Source organism: Lolium perenne, chromosome 2, assembly GCF_019359855.2.
Source record: "Lolium perenne isolate Kyuss_39 chromosome 2, Kyuss_2.0, whole genome shotgun sequence".
Lineage (NCBI taxonomy): Eukaryota > Viridiplantae > Streptophyta > Magnoliopsida > Poales > Poaceae > Lolium > Lolium perenne.
In genome coordinates this window covers 227,482,498-227,505,188 of record NC_067245.2, presented here as the reverse complement: position 1 = coordinate 227,505,188, position 22,691 = coordinate 227,482,498, and the positions used below count along the sequence as shown (strand labels likewise).

The window sequence follows — 22,691 nt, the reverse complement described above, 5'->3', positions numbered from 1 at the left end:
GACAAGACGAACATGCATAGCAACTCACATGATATTCAATAAAAGTGTAATAGTTCATGGCGTCCCCAGAAGCATGGTTACCGCTTAACAAGCAACTTATAAGAAATAAGATACATAAGCTACATATTCTTTACCACAATAGTTTTTAAGGCTATTTTCCCATGAGCTATGTATTGCAAAGACAAGGAATGAAATTTTAAAGGTAGCACGCAAGCAATTTACTTTGGAATTGAAGAGAAATACAACATAGTAGGTAGGTATGGTGGACACAAATGGTATAAGTTTTGGCTCAAGGTTTTGGATGCACGAGAAGAATTCCCTCTCAGTACAAGGCTTTGGCTAGCAAGGTTGTTTGAAGCAAACACAAGTATGAACCGATACAGCAAAACTTACATAAGAACATATTGCAAGCATTATAAGACTCTACATTATCTTCCTTGTTGTTCAAACACTTTACCAGAAAATATCTAGACTTTAGAGAGACCAATCATGCAAACCAAATTTCAACAAACTCTACGGTAGTTCTTCACTAATAGGTGCAAAGTACATGATGCAAGAGCTTAAACATGATCTATTTGAGCAAATCAATTGCCAAGTATCAAATTATTCAAGACCATATACCAATTACCACATGAAGCATTTTTTGTTTCCAACCAAATAGCAATGAACGAAGCAGTTTTCAACCTTCGCCATGAACATTAAAAGTAAAGCTAAGAACACCAGTGTTCATATGAACGAGCGGAGCGTGTCTTTCTCCCACACAAAGAATCCTAGGATCCGATTTTATTCAAACAAAAACAAAAATAAAAACATACAAACGCTCCAAGTAAAGCACATAAGATGTGACGGAATAAAAATATAGTTTCACTAGAGGTGACCTGATAAGTTGTCGATGAAGAAGGGGATGCCTTGGGCACCCCCAAGCTTAGATGCTTGAGTCTTCTTGAAATATGCAGGGATGAACCACGGGGGCAATCCCAAGCTTAGACTTTTCACTCTTGTTGATCATATTGTATCATCCTCCTCTCTTGACCCTTGAAAACTTCCTCCACACCAAACTCAAAACAAACTCATTAGAGAGTTAGTGCATAATCAAAAATTCACATGTTCAGAGGTAACACAATCATTCCTAACACTTCTGGACATTGCCCAAAGCTACTGAAAGTTAATGGAACAAAGAAATCCATTCAACACAGTAAAAGAGGCAATGTGAAATAAAAGGCAGAATCTGTCAAAACAGAACAGTCCGTAAAGACGAATTTTTTAGAGGCACTTAAAATGCTCAGATGAAGAATCTCAAATTGAATGAAAGTTGCGTACATATCTGAGGATTACTCATGATTTTTCGCAGATTTTTCTGAGTTACCTACAGAGAGATCTACTCAAATTCGTGATAGCAAGAAATCTGTTTCTGCGCAGAAATCCAAATCTAGTATCAACCTTACTATCAAAGGCTTTACTTGGCACAACAATGCAATAAAATAAAGATAAGGAGAGGTTGCTACAGTAGTAATAACTTCCAAGACACAAATGTAAAACAAAATTTCAGAAATAAAATAATGGGTTGTCTCCCATAAGCGCTTTTCTTTAACGCCTTTCAGCTAGGCGCAGAAAGTGTAAATCAAGTGTTATCAAAAGATGAAGCATCAACAGAGGAATTGGGAGCTTTATCAACAATGCATTGTATCTTATCTATGTAGGTTTCGGAGGCTCCTCTTTCATTACTTTTAGGCTTACTATCCTCCTCAAATAAATTTTCAGGAACAATCCAATCAAAATTATTTTCTAGTGCCTCGTGCATTCCTAAGAACTTACAAGGTATTGGTACTTTAATCTCCCCTCACAATTGACTTTATTAGTGTACTTTAGTCTATCTTTTTCCATCTTTTCAAGGGTATTTGGTATAAAAGCCAAGCATCTTATGTTTAATAAAGACTTTTCTAGCTTCTCTAGCTACATCACCGAATTCTTTAAGAAGGGTTTCTAAAACAAAATCTTTCTTTTCTCCTTCTTCCATATCACAGAGGGTAAGAAACATATGTTGCATTATAGTGTTGAGATTAACAAATCTAGCATCCAACATGTGTACTAAAGAGGCAGTAGCAATTTCATAAGTAGGAGCAAGTTCTACCAAGTGTCTATCTTCAAAATCTTTAACTGTACTAACATGAGTGAAAAATTCTTCTATATTATCTCATCCAATGATAGACCCATGCCCTACTGGTATATCTTTCAGAGTGAACTTAGGAGGAAGCATGATGAAATAAACAAAAGGTAAATAAAGAAAATGCAAGTAACTAATTTTTTTGTGTTTTTGATATAAAGAAAGCAAACAAGACAGTAAATAAAGTAAAGCAAGTAACTAATTTTTTTGTATTTTTGATATAAAGAAAGCAAACAAAACAGAAAATAAAATAAAGTAAAGCAAGACAATAACAAAGTAAAGAGATTGGATGTGAGAGACTCCCCTTGCAGCGTGTCTTGATCTCCCCGGCAACGGCGCCAGAAAACAGTCTTGATGACGCGTCAAGCACACGCCCGTTGGGAACCCCAAGAGGAAGGTGTGATGCGTACAGCAGCAAGTTTTCCCTCAGTAAGAAACCAAGGTTGTCGAACCAGTAGGAGATGAAGGCCACGTGAAGGTTGTTGGTGGAGGAGTGTAGTGCGGCGCAACACCAGGGATTCCGGCGTCAACGTGGAACCTCCACAACACAATCAAAATACTTTGCCCCAACTTAACAGTGAGGTTGTCAATCTCACCGGCTTGCTGTAAACAAAGGATTAAACGTATGGTGTGGAGAATGATGTTTGTTTGCAAACAACAGTAGAGAATAATGATTGCAGTAGATTGTATTTCAGATGTAAAAGAATTGACCGGGGTCCACAGTTCACTAGTGGTGTCTCTCCAATAAGAAATAGCATGTTGGGTGAACAAATTACAGTTGGGCAATTGACAAATAGAGAGGGCATAACAATGCACATACATATCATGATGACTAATATGAGATTTACATAGGGCATTATGACAAAGAACATAGACCGCTATCCAGCATGCATCTATGCCTAAAAAGTCCACCTTCGGGTTAGCATCTGCACCCCTTCCAGTATTAAGTTGCAAACAACAAACAATTGCATTAAGTATGATGCGTAATGTAATCAACACAAATATCCTTAGACAAAGCATTGATGTTTTATCCCTAGTGGCAACAACACATCCACAACCTTAGAACTTTCTGTCACTGTCCTAGGTTCAATGGAGGCATGAACCCACTATCGAGCATAAATACCCCCTCTTGGAGTCACAAGTATCAACTTGGCCAGAGCCTCTACTAGCAACGGAGAGCATGCAAGATCATAAACAACACATATATGATAGATCAATAATCAACTTGACATAGTATTTCATATTCATCGGATCCCAACAAACACAACATGTAGCATTACAAATAGATGATCTTGATCATGATAGGCAGCTCACAAGATCTAACATGATAGCACAAGAGGAGAAGACAACCATCTAGCTACTGCTATGGACCCATAGTCCAAGGATGAACCACTCACACATCAGTCCGGAGGCGATCATGGTGATGTAGAGTCCTCCGGGTGATGATTGCCCTCTCCGGCAGGGTGCCGGAGGCGATCTCCTGAATCCCCCGAGATGGGATTGGCGGTGGCAGCGTCTCTGGAACTTTTCTCGTATCGTGGCTCTCGGTGATAGGGTTTTCGCGACGGAGAGTTTAAGTAGGCGGAAGGGCAGAGTCGGGGGGCTCACGAGGGGCCCACACCATAGGGCGGCGTGGATCCCTCCTTGGCCGCGCCGCCAGGTGGTGTCGCCACCTCGTGGCCCCACTTCGTATCTCCTTCGGTCTTCTGGAAAGCTCTGTGGAAAATAAGACCGTGGGCTCTTGTTTCGTCCAATTCCGAGAATATTTCCTGTGTAGGATTTCTGAAACCGAAAACAGCAGAAAACAGGAACTGGCGCTTCAGCATCTCGTTAATAGGTTAGTGCCGGAAAATGCATATAAATGTTATAAAGTGTATATAAAACATGTGTGTATTGTCATAAAACTAGCATGGAACATAAGAAATTATAGATACGTTTGAGACGTATCAGTAAACAATACAAATATCCTTAGACAAAGCATTGATGTTTTATCCCTAGTGGCAACATCACATTCATAACCTTAGAACTTTCTGTCACTATCCCAGATTCAATGGAGGCATGAACCCACTATCGAGCATAAATACTCCCTCTTGGAGTTACAAGTATCAACTTGGCCAGAGCCTCTACTAGCAACGGAGAGCATGCAAGGTCATAAACAACACATATATGATAGATCAATAATCAACTTGACATAGTATTCCATATTCATCGGATCCCAGCAAACACAACATGTAGCATTACAAATAGATGATCTTGATCATGATACGCAGCTCGCAAGATCTAAACATGATAGCACAAGAAGAGAAGACAACCATCTAGCTACTGCTATGGACCCATAGTCCAAGGACGAACTACTCACGCATCAGTCCGGAGGCGGGCATGGTGATGTAGAGCCCTCCGGTGATGATTTCTCTCTCCGGCAGGGTGCCGGAGGTGATCTCCTGAATCCCCCGAGATGGGATTGGCGGCGACGTGTCTGGAACTTTTCTCGTATCGTGGCTCTCGGTACTAGGGTTTTCGCGACGGAGAGAATATATAGGCGAAGGGGTAGAGTTGGGGGACGCTCGAGGGGCCCACCCCCTAGGGTGTGGCCACCTCGTCGCCCCTCTTCGTCTCCTCTTCGGACTTCTGGAAGGCTCCGTGGAAAATAAGACCGTGAGCTTTTGTTTCGTCCAATTCCGAGAATATTTCCTGTGTAGAATTTCTGAAACCAAAAACAGCAGAAAACATGAACTGGCGCTTCTGCATCTTGTTAATAGGTTAGTACCGGAAAATGCATCAAAATGATATAAAGTGTATATAAAACATGTGAGTATTGTCATAAAACTAGCATGGAACATAAGAAATTATAGATACGTTTGAGACGTATCAATGAGCAATGGAGACAGTTGTCCAACTAGGCTTGGATAAAACTTTTGACATATGCATGCCATGTTAATATATCTTTCTCTCAAAAGCTGATTTGGTTTTCCTCTTTTTTTTTCTCACATTTTCACTCAGTTTTCACTTTATGGCTGAAGAGGCTACCTCCTCATCCGAACCTACTTTAGACCACCCGAACCTAACTAAAATTGTGAGGCAGTACCTCTAGGACAGTGCATTGGGCATGCCCTTAGTTTCAAAAATTCTAAAGCGTGCTCTTTGGCCTTGCCATCTTTTGAGTCGTGAAGCTTACTAAAAATCAAAAACACTAACAAGAGGCTTTTCTGCCTAAATACCAAAATAGTGAGATTTCGTGAAACATCCCATAAATTATTTTAAAAAATATTAATGCTAACCTCTAATATGATGCACATATGATACAATAAACTACAAAATTTATGGATATATTTTACATGCATGTATCAACATTCCTAAGTGTAACCTATATATGCTCATCCTCAAGAATAAAGGTGAATAAATAAAGATAGACTTTGGAGTTATTATCAACAGGGTAAAGTTCACTCTACTTGAAGCATAATAAATCATTGAAGATAAGATGTATGTGCGTCCTTCTGCAGGTGGGGTCGATGCGTCGAGCAAGCCTACCGATCCATTAGTCGACCCCTTTTTAGTTTTCCAAATGTATATATGCACAGAAATAGCGTGCAAACTTGTGAGTGTTGCATAAATAGGGAACTAAAAAAATGCATCGTGCATGCACGCCCCTTTAGCAATGACATCAACACTTCAAATGTTGTTTGTTAAATTTAAATGCTTAAACTCTATATCCATTAACTTGAATTACGACTTGTGTTCATTGTCCACGTTATTCTACAAGATTTCCAAAACTAGACCCTGTATTGGTATGTTTCGATTACTTTTTCACGATAGGTTATCGCCCGACAATTCGTGAAGTCACCACCACTTAGCCTTGGTGGAATATTTTTGAATTAAAAAATGGTAAACGATGGACAGTCGAGGGTACCAATTTAAAAGAGAGAAACCAAGTGACCAGACGAGAATCTAAGGCCAGGTGTAACGAGTGTGGTGTTTTGGAGGCCATGCTACATGTAGTTTTTTTTTATATTCAAACACTCGGAATTTGTATTTTAAAGTTTTAGAAAAATACGAAACAAAATTATGGAGGTAGCCACAATGCATGCTACAATGGTGCAAAATCTCAATTCAAACTAATTTTTATTCTAGACTACACAAAATTGACAAAATCTAACAAATTTTATAATCTTGAAATGTGCACTATTCACTATAAATTTGCCGTAATTTGTTATTTTTGTGTAACCTAGAATATGAAGTACTTTGTATTGAGATTTTACACCATCGTAGTATGCACCATTAGTTATTTGTAGAATATTGATTTAAATTTTTTAATGTTTGAAACACAAATTGTAAGCGTTTGCAAATAAAAGGCTATATGTAGCTCGGCCTCCGTATAAAATTTTCCCAAGTGTAACCTCTTATAGAACAAATCAGTGTGATGCTAATTTAGAGTTTAATAAAGTGTATAAAAGATGGGAGTCCAATCCTCAAAGATGTCGGTATTCCTCGGCCACACAACAAAGGTTTTACCAACAGAGAGCAGTTTTTCAGAGCAGGTGCTTGGTGCGCACTCGTATTTGCACCGTTCATATTGCATCAAGATTCGTGCTAGCTCTTTTTTTCCCTCTCTCAAACAACTTTTTTTTATTTTTTTTTTCTTTCACACCACACAATCTTTGAACATGAAAATTTGCAGATCGCTTAAACATAACAACTAGAATATGGGAAAAATATTTTGGATTTTTATGTCATTGTGTATATATTTCAAGAATTTATTTTTAATTTTAAATAATTTCAAACTTGAAATTGCACAAATTCTGAACTATTTTTGTCCCATTCTATTTGTTTTTTAGTGACTTGCAAAAAAATGAAATCAAAATATTACATAATTTGAGAGATATAAAAAAGAAAAAGTCAAAAAATATGAGGGAGCGCGTGCTCTCTCACACTTTTCCCTTTACCAACAAGCTTAATCTTTTCATATTTTCTTATTTCTCTTTAATTGATATATGATGTTAATCTAGTGAAAAAATTAAATCGAAAAACTAATCATCTACTTTCAGTGGCATAACATACTACACTTTTCAGCTGTTTACTTTTGGTAGTAGAGAAATCTTCATGACAACACGGTTCTAGATGTTCTTATTTCGTGGTCAAATTACATCAGGGTCCGGGTCCATGGCCACATTTTGATTTTGGCCCATTGACCTTGTCACCGCTTCCCAAAGCTAACAACATGCATGCTACGGCACGTTCAACAACTGACGAATCGTAGGTTTCAAAAAAAAAAAGAACTGACGAATCGTACGCTCAAATGAAAATGACTGATCAATGAAGTCAAGCATAGAACTTGATGGCCATGTCGTGCTTGTAGACCTGGCCGGGCCTGACGATTGACGACGGGAACTCGGGGTGGTTCACGGCATCAGGGTACGCCTGTGTCTCCAGGCACAGCGCACCGTACTGCCCGTAAACCTTGCCGTTTTTCCCCTTCTCGTTGATGACCCAGTTGGAGGTGTAGAGCTGCACGCCGGGCTGGTTCGCCCACACCTCCATGCCCCGGCCGGACTTGGGGTCCTCGACGCGCGCCACCTGCCTGAACGCGTCCTGCTCCCCGTTCACGACGAAGTTGAGGTCGTACCCGCCGCCGCCGCCCGGGACGATGTCCATGTGCTCGCCGACGGGCGTCGGCTTCAGGAAGTCGTAGATGGTGCCGGCCACGGGCTCGATCTGGCCCGTCGGGATCTTGGTGTCGTCGAGGGGCGTGTAGCTCGACGCGAGGATCTGGAGCTCCTGCTGGAGGACGTCGCCGCTGTCGTGGCCGGCGAGGTTCCAGTACGCGTGGTTCGCGAGGTTCACCGGCGTCGCCTTGGTCGTGGCCGTCGCGTTCATGCTGATGCTCAGCTCGTACGGGCTGGAGAGCCGGTACGTCGCGTACACGTCCAGGTCGCCCGGGAACCCTACGTCAGTCCCGATGTTCCGCGGAAGCAAGTGCAAGTCAGCTATACAGTACGACTCGATTGTGTTGCAAATTTGACTTCTTCGAATATTATACCGACGTGTCAGTATCATGAAGCTCATTTAATCAAAGTGCAAGTGTCTATTATAGAATGTGGGCGTGCGCATCGGTTTTACCTTGCTCTCCGTCGAAGCTGTGGTAGAAGAAGGTAATGTACGGGGAGTCACCGCCGCTCACATACTCTTTCACCGTCCAGATGACCTTGCCGAAACCCCTGTGGCCGCCTAAACAAAGAGCGACAAGGTAGTTTAAACTCTACTACTAGTAAACTACTACTATTTGAGTACATTGGAAAAAAGAGTTAAAAGTGAAATATATACTCCCTTCGTCCATAAAAGTAGGTCTCAATTTTATCTTAATTTGTATGTATGTACCCACCAAAATACACCTCAATATATGTGTATTTTGATAAAGTTAAGACATCCTTTTAGAACGGAGTGAGTAGCATACTCCACTCCGTTCACAATTACCTTTGTCAAGGTTAAATTTCGTAAGTTTGATTAAATATGTAAGAAAAAAATGTTAATAAACAATCTCAGCCACGATACGGTAGTGCCGTGAATGGTAAATTTGGTATTATGAATAGGTCATCTTTTGGTACATATTCAGTCAAACTTAATAAAGTTAACTTGGACTATAGCCACGACATGGTAGTACGGTGAACTATCTCAGCGCATCTAAGTCAAACCATGCATATGCATTAGGGAAAAAGAGTTGAAGTGAAATATGTAGCATACCGTGGATGGAGTTGTTGCCGTCGTTAGGGAAGAGATGGTAGGCTTTCCCGTCGAGCACGAAGCGGGACTTGGCGATTCTGTTGACGACGCGCCCAACCGTCGATCCGAATGAAGCAGTACCATTCTGATCGGTAACGAGGACAAAACATTTTCCGATTATTTGCTTGGGTCATTGTGACATAATTAACACCAACCCCTTCTGGCTCTATCGTCAGCAAGAGGAACATTTGGTAACAGAGTAAAATGCGTGATAGTGCAGAGGAATTCGTGATCTTACAACATATTCAGCAACGGTGTCGTACCCAAGGATGACATCGGCGACGTTTCCTACAAAGAAAATGGTTCAGCTCTTGAGCAGACAGACGAAGGATCTTGGTCTGTTGGAAGCAAGAAGAACTCGGCCATGGCCATACCTTTGCAGTCAGGAACAAAGACAGACACGAGGGTGGCTCCCCAGTTGGTGACCTTGATGGAGAAGTCCCCCTTCTTGTTCTTGAGCTCGTAGAAACCGACCGGCTTCCGGGCAGCATCGGCTCCGCTGGCCAACGCAAGGCACACCAGCAAGGCAACAGGAAGCAGTGCAGCTCCCGCCATTGTTGGGCAGCACTACTACTAGCACTAGCAACGACTGGCTTGCACGTTGCGAAAAGGAGAGGACGGTGTGGCTAATTCAGCATGTAGCTAGTCGCATATGTATAGTGAGGAGATAACAGATGATGACTTGTATCATGTCGGGTTCTTCTAAAGGTCGTACATGAGAAAGTCAAATCTCTCCATTTGAGTTTCTCTAATCCAAACTATTCCTTTTTGGAGATCTGAGATCCAAAACTAGTTTATGGCGGCTAACCCCAAATTGCTCGTTTGATTCCCGATTAGTCTTGGGCTGCTAGTCTCGATTTTTTACTCGTTTAGTCTTTCTCCTTGTATGTCCATTCTTCGTTTGAATCGTTACATTTCGATACACATCTGTTCTCAAAGTATTTGGTTCTGGGAAATTTTCTGAATCCCTTGGAACTATCAAAGTTTCACCAAACTGACACACGGGGCTTCCAATTCCTAACACTAACATTTCCATGAATATATGTAATCAAGAATAATATGACATCCCAAGATACAGAAGTAAGAAGCAAGATAACAGCCGGCATTACAGAGGAGTAGCACCTGGATGTCCCAACATTTCGAAACGTTTAAGAGGAGCTAGCCAAAATCTTACTATTGTACAAAGCCCTGTCTGGCAATCTCGCGCCAAATTTCTGAAGAATAATAGTCCACAAGCAAATGAGACACAGTACATCAAATACATAAGTTTATTGGCAGTAACTAAGACTGGCTGAACCGGCATCCCAAAAGCGGTAAGAACAATTGCCGGACACCAATGTACAATGGACTGACTAAACATCCATGAACACTTATCAAGCTGAGAGAAGAACAATAAAATCCAATAGGCAACACCGTGCCTTTTATGTACAACCAAACTGACAGACATTTGAAGATGGAAAAACACTTCACAGCTTATCTATATTGGCGTTCCTGAAGCTGCCACCGAGGAGTGACAGCAGGCCGCCGCCATGCACCCTTCCCTCAGGAACAGCACAGCTCCCTTCTCTACCCCCACGTACAGTAGGCTCAGACGACGAGGAGGGCATCATGGAACGAGGAACAAGCAGCTGAGGAGGTATCATCGCCTGGCTCCTTACTGTGCCGTCACTATCTGATGCGGTGCTTATGCCTGATGACGAGTAGTCATTCGTCATGCTACTTGCAGCAGTGGCTGATGATGCCACAATGCCACTGAAGAGGCCTGCTCCGATCATGCTCCCTCTGTTCTTCACCACTCCACGTTCTTGCTGCCTGGCCACCAAGGTCCCATGCGCAGCACACAGTCCACTCTTGCCACGCGCGAATTTCTCACAACCCGATTCCCATGTGCACCGCTTGCCTCCACCATGGGCTTTGCAGAAGTCAGTGCTCCCTTGAGCACTCTTACCACAGTTCTCAATCCTGCATCTCTTACCACCACCATGCTTCACGCAACTGTCCGTACGGCCGCGGGCGCTCTTAGTGCAACCAGGCGCCGCACAGCGCTTTCCACCTCCATGTGCCACGCAGAATTCAGTTCCCCCATGTACACTCTTTGGGCAGACACCACCTCCTTCGAACAAGCATCGCTTTCCACCACCGTGGGCCTTGCACAAAGGTGTGCTCCCCTCCGCACCTCTGCTGCACCCATCGAAGATGCACCTCTTGCCCCCGCCATGCGCCTTGCAGTACAATGTGCTGCCCTGAGCCCCCTTGCCACAATCTGGATACTGACACCGACGTCCACCACCATGAGAAATGCAGAGTCCAGCCTTACCCTCAGCACTCCGAATGCATCCTTCCATTGCGCATCTCTTCCCACCACCGTGCTTTATGCACAATCCAGACTTACCTCGTGCAGCCTTAGGACAATCAGGATATTCACAACGGCGGCCTCCGCCATGAGCAATACAGTAATCTGTCTTTCCCTCGGCACTCTTTGTGCAACCAAGCTCCTCACACCGCCGTCCTCCGCCATGGGCCTTACAATATGCAGTGCTGCTCTCAGCTCCTTTATGGCACCCAGGCTTATGACATCTTTGCCCACCTCCATGGGCAATACACAGCCCGGATGAGCCTCTTGCACCTTTGGAGCACCCCTTGAACCTGCACTTCTTAGGATGCCGGGGATGACTCCGTTGTTCTGATGTAGTTGCTCCAGTGACCACATCAGAGCTCACACCAAATGAAGTCTCTGTTGTAGCAGAAGGCTCAGGGCTGAGCTGATGATGTTGCTGAATAGCCTGAGTGTTATCACTATTATAATGTGTAAGGTCTAGTGAATCCTGGTTTTGTAGTTGGACCCCATTGGCAGCACAAGAACTGGTGCGAGGAGCAAAGAGTAGGGATGGCATGTAGCCACCCATGCTCCTTACAGCAGCAGATGTTGAAGCCTCGTCAACTAGAGAATAAGAATGGACTCTTCCATTTGATGCTTGCAGATGCTGCATTGTCTCTGCACCATCTGTCTGCAGGCCAAGCCTCAGCATCCCTGGATCGGTGAAAGAGAAACTCTGCTCAGACAAAGTCTGAGATTCTTTTGACCTGTATACTCCAGTGTTCTGATAGTCTGTTGAGTAAAAATCAGGTGTTGGACCCAACCCGAGAACAAGCCTGCAGCCATCATCCCTAGTTGTCATGTTAGTATTCATGCTTTCATTATTTGCATCACCATGACCGCAATTCGGCATTGCTGAGCCAAGACAGTCCACACGGAGTGTGCTTTTGCTCAGATTCTTCATGGTGTAACTTGGAGCCGATTGTGTCATTAACAAAAAGGAATCATTCATCAAAGGCTGGTTTGGGATATCCACGAATCTGTTATCCATCACGGCTTAATAATATGACAACTGTGTGAGCAAATAATAATAGGATCACTAGAGAGCTGAAGAACAGGGGCTGGGTTATCTTTCAAACACTGATAGTCGAATAGACAAAATGGAAGAATATCAGCAGGAGCTTAGTACCAAAGCAACCACCACTGACAAACCCTGAGGTGTCTGCACGGTCCATAACTGTGTTGTTCTGCTGCGAATTTAAGATCCAAAGCTACTCAATCTCCTCAGGACTACACAACATCCCTTGTAGTTGACATAAGGCATAGGCACAAGGGGCTAAATGATCTGTAGTTGGACAATCTGCAAATTGCGAAAAAAATGTCAGCTAAAATTCAGATACTAAACATGTGTTTGGAACAAACTTATTCATTAAATATTTCTAGTGGTACAACCGAGTGCCAAAGCCAATAAAGAAAAAATATTACTGTATGCCAAAAGATGAATCCTTGAGTATCTTTCCAACAAGCCGAAATGTCTATAACTACCAAGAGCAATAATACACATATATGATGTCTCTGAGTCCTGATCGTCGAAGAGATGTCTCTAAGTCCTGTCATATCAACATTAACCTTTTACCTTCCTCATACGCACTAATACGCCTGCAAATGCTACTTTTGGTAGCTTGAGTGAAATAACTGGTTTTACTTTATCTAGCCCTGTCACAATCAGATATGATGATTAATGGATTAGTTAACCAACCTCGCTGCAGTCAGATTACTGCACATGAGAACTATGTTACAGTAAAAGCCACCAAAGTCAGCCAGTGCAACAGAAACTAAACATATTCCATTACCAACAGGGAAGAACACCAGGGGCATGGGATGGCTACCATCATCCATTTACATCATGTCAAGTACAATAAAACTCAAGATGGTGAAACAAACAGGCAACCACGAACGAGAAAAACTCTGCTGTCAAGCCTTTCCTCGAATTTTTGGTATTCTAGACAGCAGTATCTCCGAAACTTTGGCATGTTTGACGAGAGTTAACAAACGGAGCCGGCCTAAAACTAATCATGCATTCAATTTGGTGTCCCATGTTAGCTAACATTGGGTCACAATAAGGTCATGAAGATGTTGAATTAGAGGCGTGAGGTTGACTAGTTGCCTAAAGACTTCAGAGTTGTGTATAAATAGATAAATCCCCCACCCTGAACAAAACTGATGAATGGATCCATATGCCATTTTTTTTGCTACGGAACAGAGAGGCAGGTATCTAGAGCAACTTTTGTTGCATGGCAAGGCGATCTTTACTGAGTAACGCTAAGTAGGATATATAGAGCATCTAACAGGCAACGAATTCAGGAGCAGTGAGGTCGCCTCTATTGAGTATCGACCACCCGTGACAGAAACTGAATAGCATGTGAGGAGCTGACGATCTATCTAGTCAGACCGAAAGTACACGGGGCGGGAGAATAACGCGAGGAAAGGAAAGGAAACTAAAGCAGAGGAGAAGGTCGGGCGAGTCCTTTTACCCCGGGAATACAGGGTTCAGAGCCCCCATACCGTCTGAACTGCAGAGGGCATCCCAAATCGAGAACCTCAGATATCCCAAAAACGGAAATCCTCTGCTACATCCTAAACCTTCTAGAGCCCGGCCCCCGAAATCCTGCGATTCTCTTCCTAGCTAGGTACAACGTGAGGACGGAAGAACGAGCAGATCTGGCTGCCGCTGGTCCTTCCATCAATAGAAGTCCGACCGAAGATGAAATGGCACAACATGAATTTCCGCACCAATCAATCGAGACGCGGTTAGAGCCGGCCTAGAGGACTACGAATTGGGACCGGCAGGAGGTCGTAGGAACCCGCGTAGCCGTGGCGACATGCAGAAGGAGCGGGAGCGGAAAAGTGCAACGGGAGCGCAACCGGCAAATCTCCGCGAGACGAAAGAGGGGGTAACAAAACGAGAGGAGAGGGGAGAGCCGTGCTCACCTGGCACGCGCCGCGCGGAGCGGACGGACGGAGGCGGGAAAGGGGCGGGCTGCTGCTGCGGCGGCGCGGGGAGGCGGGAGCGGAAATCGCGGTGGGCGGGGCGGGGCGGGGCGACGGGACGGGGACGGAGACGGCGATGGGGAGTGTTTGTTTGGTCTGGGTTGCGGTTGCGGGCGAACTGGCAGTGGGAAGAATGGATGGAGGCGGAGGCGGGGGCGAGATTGGTAGGGCTGAGGCCGAGGCTGGGCCTGGTGCAGGTGGGTGGGACGGATGGATGACGGCGGGGTTACCATTACCTAGCTGCCATGTTCATGTCCGGCTCAGCTCGCCCGAGCCAAGCGGCCAACAGCTGGTCGCTACCTTTCGCGTGCGTGTGTGCCTCTTGTTCTTGTTTTTTTACTTCAAAAGAAAATTGGGCTTCATGTCGCGACAAGACGAGCTCATCCGTACTGAACTGCATCACTATAGATTTAAAAAATCCAGATGCAGAGTACAGCATAAACACGTAAACCGTGTACCATAGAAAATTTATTTCTGGGAGTCTAAGAATTGACCAAGTAGAAGTATGCTTCCTATGATTATAAATGTGTACTTTCACTGAAATTTTGCCACCTATTCGCCCACCCACATTTTTACCATGTTCTTTTTAGACTCGCTTCATCTTTTATAATCGATAATTCAACATAATTAAGCCGCCTGGGTTGACATTTCCAACTTGTCGTTCACGTCCAACCTTTTTTATGAGAAGGAGCCTAGAATCATGCCCGGGGACTTGATTCTGAGTAGGATAACGTTATTTTGCCTTCGGCAGTTAGCCAGCTTCGATTTATCGAGTAAAGCTGGGCACGTTATCCAATATCCTTTATGTTCTACCAACAAGCATAACCTCATTTGAAGGAATTGAAGACCCGATACACGAGGATGTATCGGATGATCATGACGGTTTGAAGAGAATATCGTCAGAAGAAAAAACATTCGAGTAGTACAACTTGAGTCTACACACGGTTGCAAGCATCCGTGCCTAAAATCGGGGGCTACTCCCATCGGGAGCGCTGAACGCGCAACCGATAAAGAAGACGTTGTTGTTACAAGGGAATCAAGATTTTTCGGGTATTGAAGACATTCGACAGAAGACAGTTTTAATCCTTGCCCGAAGATTCTTCGGCTAGTCACTCGGGGGGCTACTGATATGGACATTACCCTTCGGGTAACTAGTCTTGTGCTACCCTTTACGGCTCAACCAGGGCCCCATGAAGGATGTCCATCGACCAAGGTGGGCCGATACATTGATTCCGAGAAAGGAGTCTTGAAGAGCAAGGCAAGAAGACGAAAAAAACAAGGAAAGATTAGACATAGGACTCTTTGTAACCTAGTCGTACTCGAACATGCCTCTCGAGACCGGGCTCCCAATATAAGGGCCAGGAGAGGGCCTATCGAGACACACGCAATCATAGTAATCATAGTCACCGCAAGTCTAGAGCTAGGTCATCGCAGAACTTAGCCTCTCGACGAGATCATAGCCGAAATCTTCGGCACCCCATTGTAACCCGATATTTTCATAATCAAGATCAAACAGGCAGGACGTAAGAGTTTTACCTCATCGAGGGTCCCAAACCTGGGTAAATCGCTCTCCCCACTTGTTTGATAACCGACGTCTCGTGTCAGCCTACAGGATTCTATCTACCCTAAGCCTCAAACGAAGGGCATTACCGAGGAGTACCCTCAACAACACGTGTGTCTTATACATTGAAAATGGAGGTAGTAGCTAGTAAGAAACCACAACTCCGAGTAGCCCTAGGAGAAGAAAAACTCATAAAACAAGAACTAGAAGAATTCCAATCATTGATTGGGTGACTGCTCGAGTGTTTCTCGTAAAAACGTGTTATTCTTGTATTTGGAGAAAAAATATTGATTAATCGTCACGACTTGAGGCTCCACAAGTACGCACTTCAATGGGTGTTGTGAGTTTGTTAATTACAACTTAATCCAAATAAACGTTCGACTCTTTTAGAGCATCTAATTTAATGTTATAATGCCTAGTCTAACACTTTCAAACTTACTATGAATTAGTAAAAGCATCTTCAGTTGTCCGACGCAAACAAACGTCCGCGCAAATGGGTCTGCAGCCAGTGGCAGAGCTCCATGGAGCCTAAGGGGGTGCACATGCACCAGGGTAGCTCTTGTTTTTACCCTACAATTAGCTGCAAAATCAGTGTGCGCACCTCCATAACCAATCATTTGGACACCCCTGATGAGACAAATCAACACAAATTACAGACGTGTTCACCCTGGTTGAGTTTGCTCTAGCTCCGCCAATGCCTGCAGCCTAGCCCTAGCGGCCCGACATAGAAAAAATGGTAGTTCAGTAGTAAAAGTAGTAAGTTTATGTTAAATTTCTGGCAAAAGAGATTGTTTAGGAAAATATATCCGTGTATGATACTGTTCTTTGAAAAAATAGTGCTCCCTCCGTTCCACCAAACGTGTCTCAACTTTATTAAAATTTAGATGGATCTACCTACTAGATATAGTGTCTAGTTATATCTAGATTTTGATAAAATTAAGATGCTTTTGGTGAAACGGAGGGAGTATATAAATAATGTAAGCCCAGAATTTGGTAGAAACGCATGATAATACTTTGCCTACGCTCGTGTGTCTAAATTCTTCTTGCTTTCGGTTGATAAAGCCACCATTTTTACCGAAAGCTTTTGATATTCTAGTTCTGTTTGTACTACCTCCATACTCTATATATATACTACTCGAAAAGCCTAGATCCTTGGGTGCCCCAAAATTACCTACTAGCTCCATACTCGAAACCGTAGCACGACAAGTAGGCAAAGGGCAGATCTGACATCCGCGCCTCCGGTTCTGAGCAGAGCATAGCAGAACCGCGGGTGATTCCATTCACGTCGCATTCAGCGAAAAGTGGCGGTCGCTCTCAGTCTCAGTGGGCCAAGCTGCTCCGTGCGCAAGTTGTGCGTCTCGGTGGATTATTGCGTGCGGGTTCGCGACTGTGCAACGTTGTTTGGTTGGTGCCACCGCTTTGATTATGTAGGGGTGGGCCACGGAAATATCACGATAATTTTGTAAAAGAGTCGAAAAATACAACCAGGATCGGCTCGGCTCGTAGCCAAACATCGTGGCTCGGCTCGCGGCTCCGCTGGCTCTCCACCGTCCGTTTGAAGGAACCGCATCCGATTCGCCGTGATGGCCACCTGTCGAGATCGCACTGGCCGCCCCGAATTGTTTAGCCGCGTATATGTCCACGCGCCCTAGTACACGCCTCCCTGACCGAAAACTGAAAACAGCCCCAGCAGCTTCGCGCCTGGAGGCTGCCAGTGGGTCCAAGTAGCACGGCGGACCCACCGGTCATCGGCGTCCCACGAATCTCCCCGCTCGGATTCCTGGTCGCGGCGCCCCGCGCGTCACCTCGGGCCGGCCCCCTCCACGCCGCGCGCGGGCATTCGCCGGCGGAGCCCCACCGTACGTGCCGGGCGCGCTACCGGTCGGTGAGACGTCACGGCGGAGAGCGGCCGGCGCGGCGGCATGTGCGCTGCGGTGTGGTGTGGAGGCTTGGGCCTGTTGCTACGCCGGCGGGACGCGATCGACAACACGTCAGGACTCAGGAATCTCCCATCTATTTTTCTATGGGACAATGATGATTATACGACGTTAACGATTTTTAAAAAGCTCGGCTTCGTGCGTGCTCCTCTTGCCCGCTCGCGCTGTGCAGGAGTTGGTGATGCCCGCCAGGGCCAATCATCTCCTGCTTTTGTTCTCTCCTCGCCTTCCTGACGTACTCCCATTTGGAACTTCCCGCACGTTTCCCTACTCAAAGATTCCAGCGTCTACGATGCGAATTGGTCTGCTGTCCACCTGCGTTTGGGTTCTGCTAACTCGACTAGTTAATTCATGGCACCCCATTGGCTAACCTGGTTTTATCTAAGGACGAAAAACCATAGTTTAGGGCCAAGGGCACGAGCGATCCACACGATCGTGCTTTCCTGCGACGGACAGCGAGATAAAGCATTTTTTTTCAAAACTTAAGTTTTGTTACGGAGTAGCTCAGATTTAATGCCACGAAACGGCAGATACAAAATGCTGAGAGTTCAGCTTCCAGAAGCACACATCAAGAAAAAAATTACAAGAAACAGACCTTGAAGAACAAGGTCCTCGTCCATCCACACAATCATAGCCTTCGAGAAGACTAGCCGAGAGTATCCTATCGGAGAAAGCTCTAGCATTTGCCATAATATCTGGCCCGCCGTCGATGTAGAGACATTCGCCTCCACCTCCGAAGAAGGCCCCTGCCTTCTCGCCCAGAATCGAAGAGCGTCGTACCATCACGCTGCAGAAAAGCTCCTTAAAGAGCACAAGAGGCACACATGACAACAAAAACACCATCAACCGACACCGCCGCATTAGCCACTAATCAAGACGCAAGCTTTAGACTGAGATCGCTGAAAGAAGAAACAACAGGAGAGTGGCAACACCGCGCCACATGAAGGCACAACCTCAACACCGCGCCATGTGATACAGGAGATGAGAGTGATGCGGTTAACCAGAATGTTAACCAAAGCTTTGAGCAGAAAGAGAAAGACACCAACTCCATTTCTTTAGATTTGGAGATGGGATTACCCAAAACATCCCAGTACGTCGTAGGTGAGAGTTCTGGAACAAAGAAAAAGAAGAAGAAGAAGATGAGGGGTCAAGTGAATAGGAATCCTCCATGGATGACTGGAGAAGAGGAGCTATATTCCACTGGGGATATGTATGAATCTTTATCTAGTTACTTTGGCATGACAGATCTCTGTCTCGGCACTTCGTCCGATTCAGACTACATACCTACGGGAAGAACTTTCATTCCGGACGGTCTTCGGAGGACAGGCCGTTGTACCGGATGGACCCCAGGGATGTATGCGGAGGCGAGCTATGATGAGGAGGAGTAGAGCTCCAATGAAGAATAAAGTAATCTAGGTGGTATTGTATTAGAACGTATTTTAGATTTCCGTTGGCTTGGGCTTGGAGCCAAATAAGTGGTTTATATGTACCACATGTAATATAAGTTTGTGAGTGTGTTATGTATTATACGGTGTATATACATAATAAATGTTTGTTTTGGATTTGCTTCTTGATTTCATTGTGTGACTAGTTCTGGGCAATGAGTTGAGCTCAGAAAACATTTGCATGGTGTAATTATGAGTAATCGCTCTTTGTTACAGGACTAGGGGGAAATGGCGTTAGTAGAAACCGAAGAGGCTCGCAGAGAGCGGGAAGCCAGAGAGAAAGAGGAGGCGGATGCAAAGGCTAGAGCAGAAAACGCACCACCACCACCACACCCAATGTTGCACCCGGACTTCCAACGATATATGAGGTCAATGGAGGAGGATAGGAGGCGTTACCGGAAAGCCAGAGCAAAAACATGCAGGATTTCTTTACCCATGTCATTAATGATAGGGGTAATGAAGGCAAGGAGTAACTCTATCGGACTTCCAAAATGCAAGACCACTACCATTTACATCAGCTCCGAACCAATGGACGCCGAAGATTGGCTCATGGATACCGAACGGAAATTGAAGACCGTTGGTTGCAACGATGAGGAGAAGATCGGATATACCACTTATCATTGTCGGGACCAGCTGACATCATGGTGGGAGAACCTTGTAGCATTACACCCTCCAGGATAAGGTATTCACACAGGAGGAGTTCAAGAAGAAGTTTCGGGATGCTCATGTTCGGACAGCGTGGTGGAATTGAAGAAGAGGGAGTTTGAAGAACTAAGGCAGAATCTGCACCAATCATGCGGTATGTTCGGGATTTCAATAGGTTATCCAGGTATGCACACGAGGATGTAGATACCGAGGAGAAGCGGAAGAAGCGGTTCATGAAAGGCATGAATCCATACATGAAGATGCAACTGAGGTTGGCACGGATCGCCGAATTCAGGAATCGATTGACTCGGCAATCACTTTCGAGGATGATTACCGGCAAGTCCAAGAGGACAGAGGAAGAGGGCTCGTATAGAGCCAAGGAAGTACCCAATCAAGAAACCAACACCTGATCGGAGTTTCAAACCCCGATACCGACCTACTACGGTAATCAATACAACCGGGAGGTCGAGTCGAGCAATTAACCAGATCATCTGCAACAATTGTGGCCTGAGAGGTCATTTGCAGAAGGATTGTCAGAAACCCAGAATCATCTGTTATGGTTGTGGGAAGGATGGACACATCAAGCCGGATTGTCCAAACAAGGCGTCCTGGAGCGGACAGAGCTCTGGAGGACGAGGTGGAAACAACAGCAACAACCGCAACAACAACAACAACAACCGCAACTACAACAACAACAACAATAAGAGGGGAAAGCCTTATGGAAAGCTGAATTGCACATCTTTGGAACAAGCGGAAGAGTCGGATCAAACAGTCTTAGGTACGCTAAGCATTCTTACTCATCCTGGCAAAGTATTATTTGATACTGGAGCAACCACATCATTTCTTGCATTGGAGTTTGTGGAAAAATTCGGGCTTAGATGTTCTAAGTTAGAAACCCCTATAACTGTTCTATCCGCGGGGGGAACGATCTTAGTAACCCACGTGAAAGAAGCACAAGTCCTAACCATATGTGACTGTGTGTATTCCGCGGACCTATTCATCATACCCATGAAGGACATATCAGTCATCTTAGGGATGGATTGGTTGACAGAAAATGGAGCGGTGATTAACTGTGGAGACAAAACAGTATCACTTCGCAACTCCATAGGAGGTCGAATAGTGTTCCAAGGAGATAAGTACAGTGAGTTGGAGATCGGATTGGAACTCAATAGCTTGAAGGAAGTGAGAATTGAAGATATTCCTGTAGTGAATGAGTTTAAGGATGTATTTCCTAAGGAACTACCGGGAATGCCACCCGATAGAGAGATAGAATTCACAATCGATCTGATTCCAGGCACAACCACCATATAAGATGGGGCCAAAGGAGTTAGTGGAACTAAAAGCTCAGATAGATGAACTGGAACAAAAGGGATTTATTCAAGAAAGTGTGTCACCATGGGGTACACCAGTTATTTTTGTGGATAAAAGAGATGGAGGAAAGAGAATGTGTGGAGATTACATAAATTTGAACAATGTAACTATCAAGAACAAGTATCCTTTACCTAGAATTCAAGATCTTTTTGATCAAGTTCAAGGAGCAGTAGTCTTCTCAAAGATAGATTTAAGGTCAGGATACCATCAAATCAAGATCAAGAAGGAGGATGTACCAAAAACAGCATTTGTATCAAGGTATGGACACCATGAATACTTGGTTGTACCATTTGGACTAACAAATGCACCAGCAATTTTCATGAATTTGATGAACAAGATATTCATGAAGTACTTGGACAAGTTTGTGATAGTGTTCATAGATGATATTCTAATCTATTCCAAAGATAAAGAAGAACATGCCAAGCATTTGAAGATAGTTCTGCAAACTTTGAGAGAACATCAGCTATATGCGAAGTTTAGCAAGTGCAAATTTTGGTTAGATAGTGTTGAATTTCTTGCACATGTTATAACCAAAGAAGGCATAGCGGTGAATCCAAGCAAGGTTCAGTCCGTATTGGAATGGAAATCACCTAAAAATGCTAAAGAAATACGAGGATTTCTTGGTATGGCAGGCTATTATCGGAGATTCATAGAGGGATTTTCGAAGATTGCAGGACCAATGACCAAGTTACTCAAGAAAAATACTCCATTTGTATGGACTGATGAGTGTGAAGCCACTTCCAAACACTCAAAGATAAGTTAACCACAAAGACCGGTATTAGCGGTTCTGAACCTGGAAAGGATTATACGGTGTATTATGATGCTTCCAAGAATGGACTTGGATGTGTTCTTATGCAAGATCGGAAGGTAATAGCTTATGGATCAAGACAGTTGAAACCACATGAACACAACTACCCAGTACATGATCTCGAGTTAGCGGCAGTTGTGTATGCTTTGAAGAGTTGGAGACAATTTCTATATGGATCCAAGTGTGAGTTATACACCGATCACAAAAGTTTGAAATATTTCTTCACCCAGAAAGAATTAAACATGAGACAGAAGAGATGGTTGGAGTTGATTAAGGATTACGACCTTAAGATCAACTATACACCAGGCAAAGCTAATGTAGTAGCAGATGCCCTAAGTAGGAAGAGTACGGAGAATCAACCTACGGAATGGGAGATTCCAAAGGAACTTCGGAAAGAGTTAGAAGATGCTCAGATTTTGTTTATTCAAGGTGATGTCAAAGGAAGTATAGCAACCATGAGGATTATGGATGAGATGTACTCAGACTTGAAATATGAGATTATCCGAAAGCAAGCGGATGATTTGTTCATCCAAGAGGAAATCAAGAGGATTGGCGAAGGAAGACCATCGGAATTCCATCTAGGGGATTTTGATTCATTATACTTCCAGAAAAGGATCT

At 44.2% G+C, this 22,691-nt stretch overlaps 2 protein-coding genes across 3 annotated transcripts; both read right to left on the bottom strand.

Annotated features, from left to right (window-relative positions):
* Positions 1 to 7,258: 7,258 nt before the first annotated feature.
* LOC127335103 (uncharacterized) lies at positions 7,259 to 10,053 on the bottom strand. The gene is made up of 5 exons (XM_051361694.2): positions 9,313 to 10,053; positions 9,177 to 9,226; positions 8,900 to 9,023; positions 8,279 to 8,386; positions 7,259 to 8,103 (listed from the first exon to the last, which is right to left on the bottom strand). Exons 1-5 carry the CDS (start codon positions 9,491 to 9,493, stop codon positions 7,481 to 7,483), a joined length of 1,086 nt encoding a protein of 361 aa, XP_051217654.1. The 5' UTR covers positions 9,494 to 10,053; the 3' UTR covers positions 7,259 to 7,480.
* Positions 10,054 to 10,188: 135 nt separating this feature from the next.
* On the bottom strand, positions 10,189 to 14,477 carry LOC127335100 (uncharacterized). Of its 2 annotated transcripts, none has more exons than XM_051361690.2 (2): positions 14,247 to 14,477; positions 10,189 to 12,615 (listed from the first exon to the last, which is right to left on the bottom strand). In XM_051361690.2, the coding sequence occupies exon 2, from the start codon at positions 12,304 to 12,306 to the stop codon at positions 10,405 to 10,407; it is 1,902 nt and encodes a 633-aa protein (XP_051217650.1). In that variant the 5' UTR covers positions 12,307 to 12,615; positions 14,247 to 14,477; the 3' UTR covers positions 10,189 to 10,404. The 2 variants fall into 2 exon arrangements, with proteins under 2 accessions (XP_051217650.1, XP_071682614.1); XM_071826513.1 differs by lacking the exon at positions 14,247 to 14,477 and adding an exon at positions 12,892 to 13,105.
* Between the last annotated feature and the right edge of the window lie 8,214 nt (positions 14,478 to 22,691).

What these genes read in the sequence shown, in the direction of transcription:
- LOC127335103 (XM_051361694.2), bottom strand. Translation starts at nt 9,493, where the DNA reads ATGGCGGGAGCTGCACTGCTTCCTGTTGCCTTGCTGGTGTGCCTTGCG. An exon ending in CGGCAACAACTCCATCCACG is followed by an intron (nt 8,387 to 8,899) that starts GTATGCTACATA and finishes CTCTTTGTTTAG; the next exon opens with GCGGCCACAGGGGTTTCGGC. An exon ending in CAGCTTCGACGGAGAGCAAG is followed by an intron (nt 8,104 to 8,278) that starts GTAAAACCGATG and finishes GGACTGACGTAG; the next exon opens with GGTTCCCGGGCGACCTGGAC.
- LOC127335100 (XM_051361690.2), bottom strand. Translation starts at nt 12,306, where the DNA reads ATGGATAACAGATTCGTGGATATCCCAAACCAGCCTTTGATGAATGAT.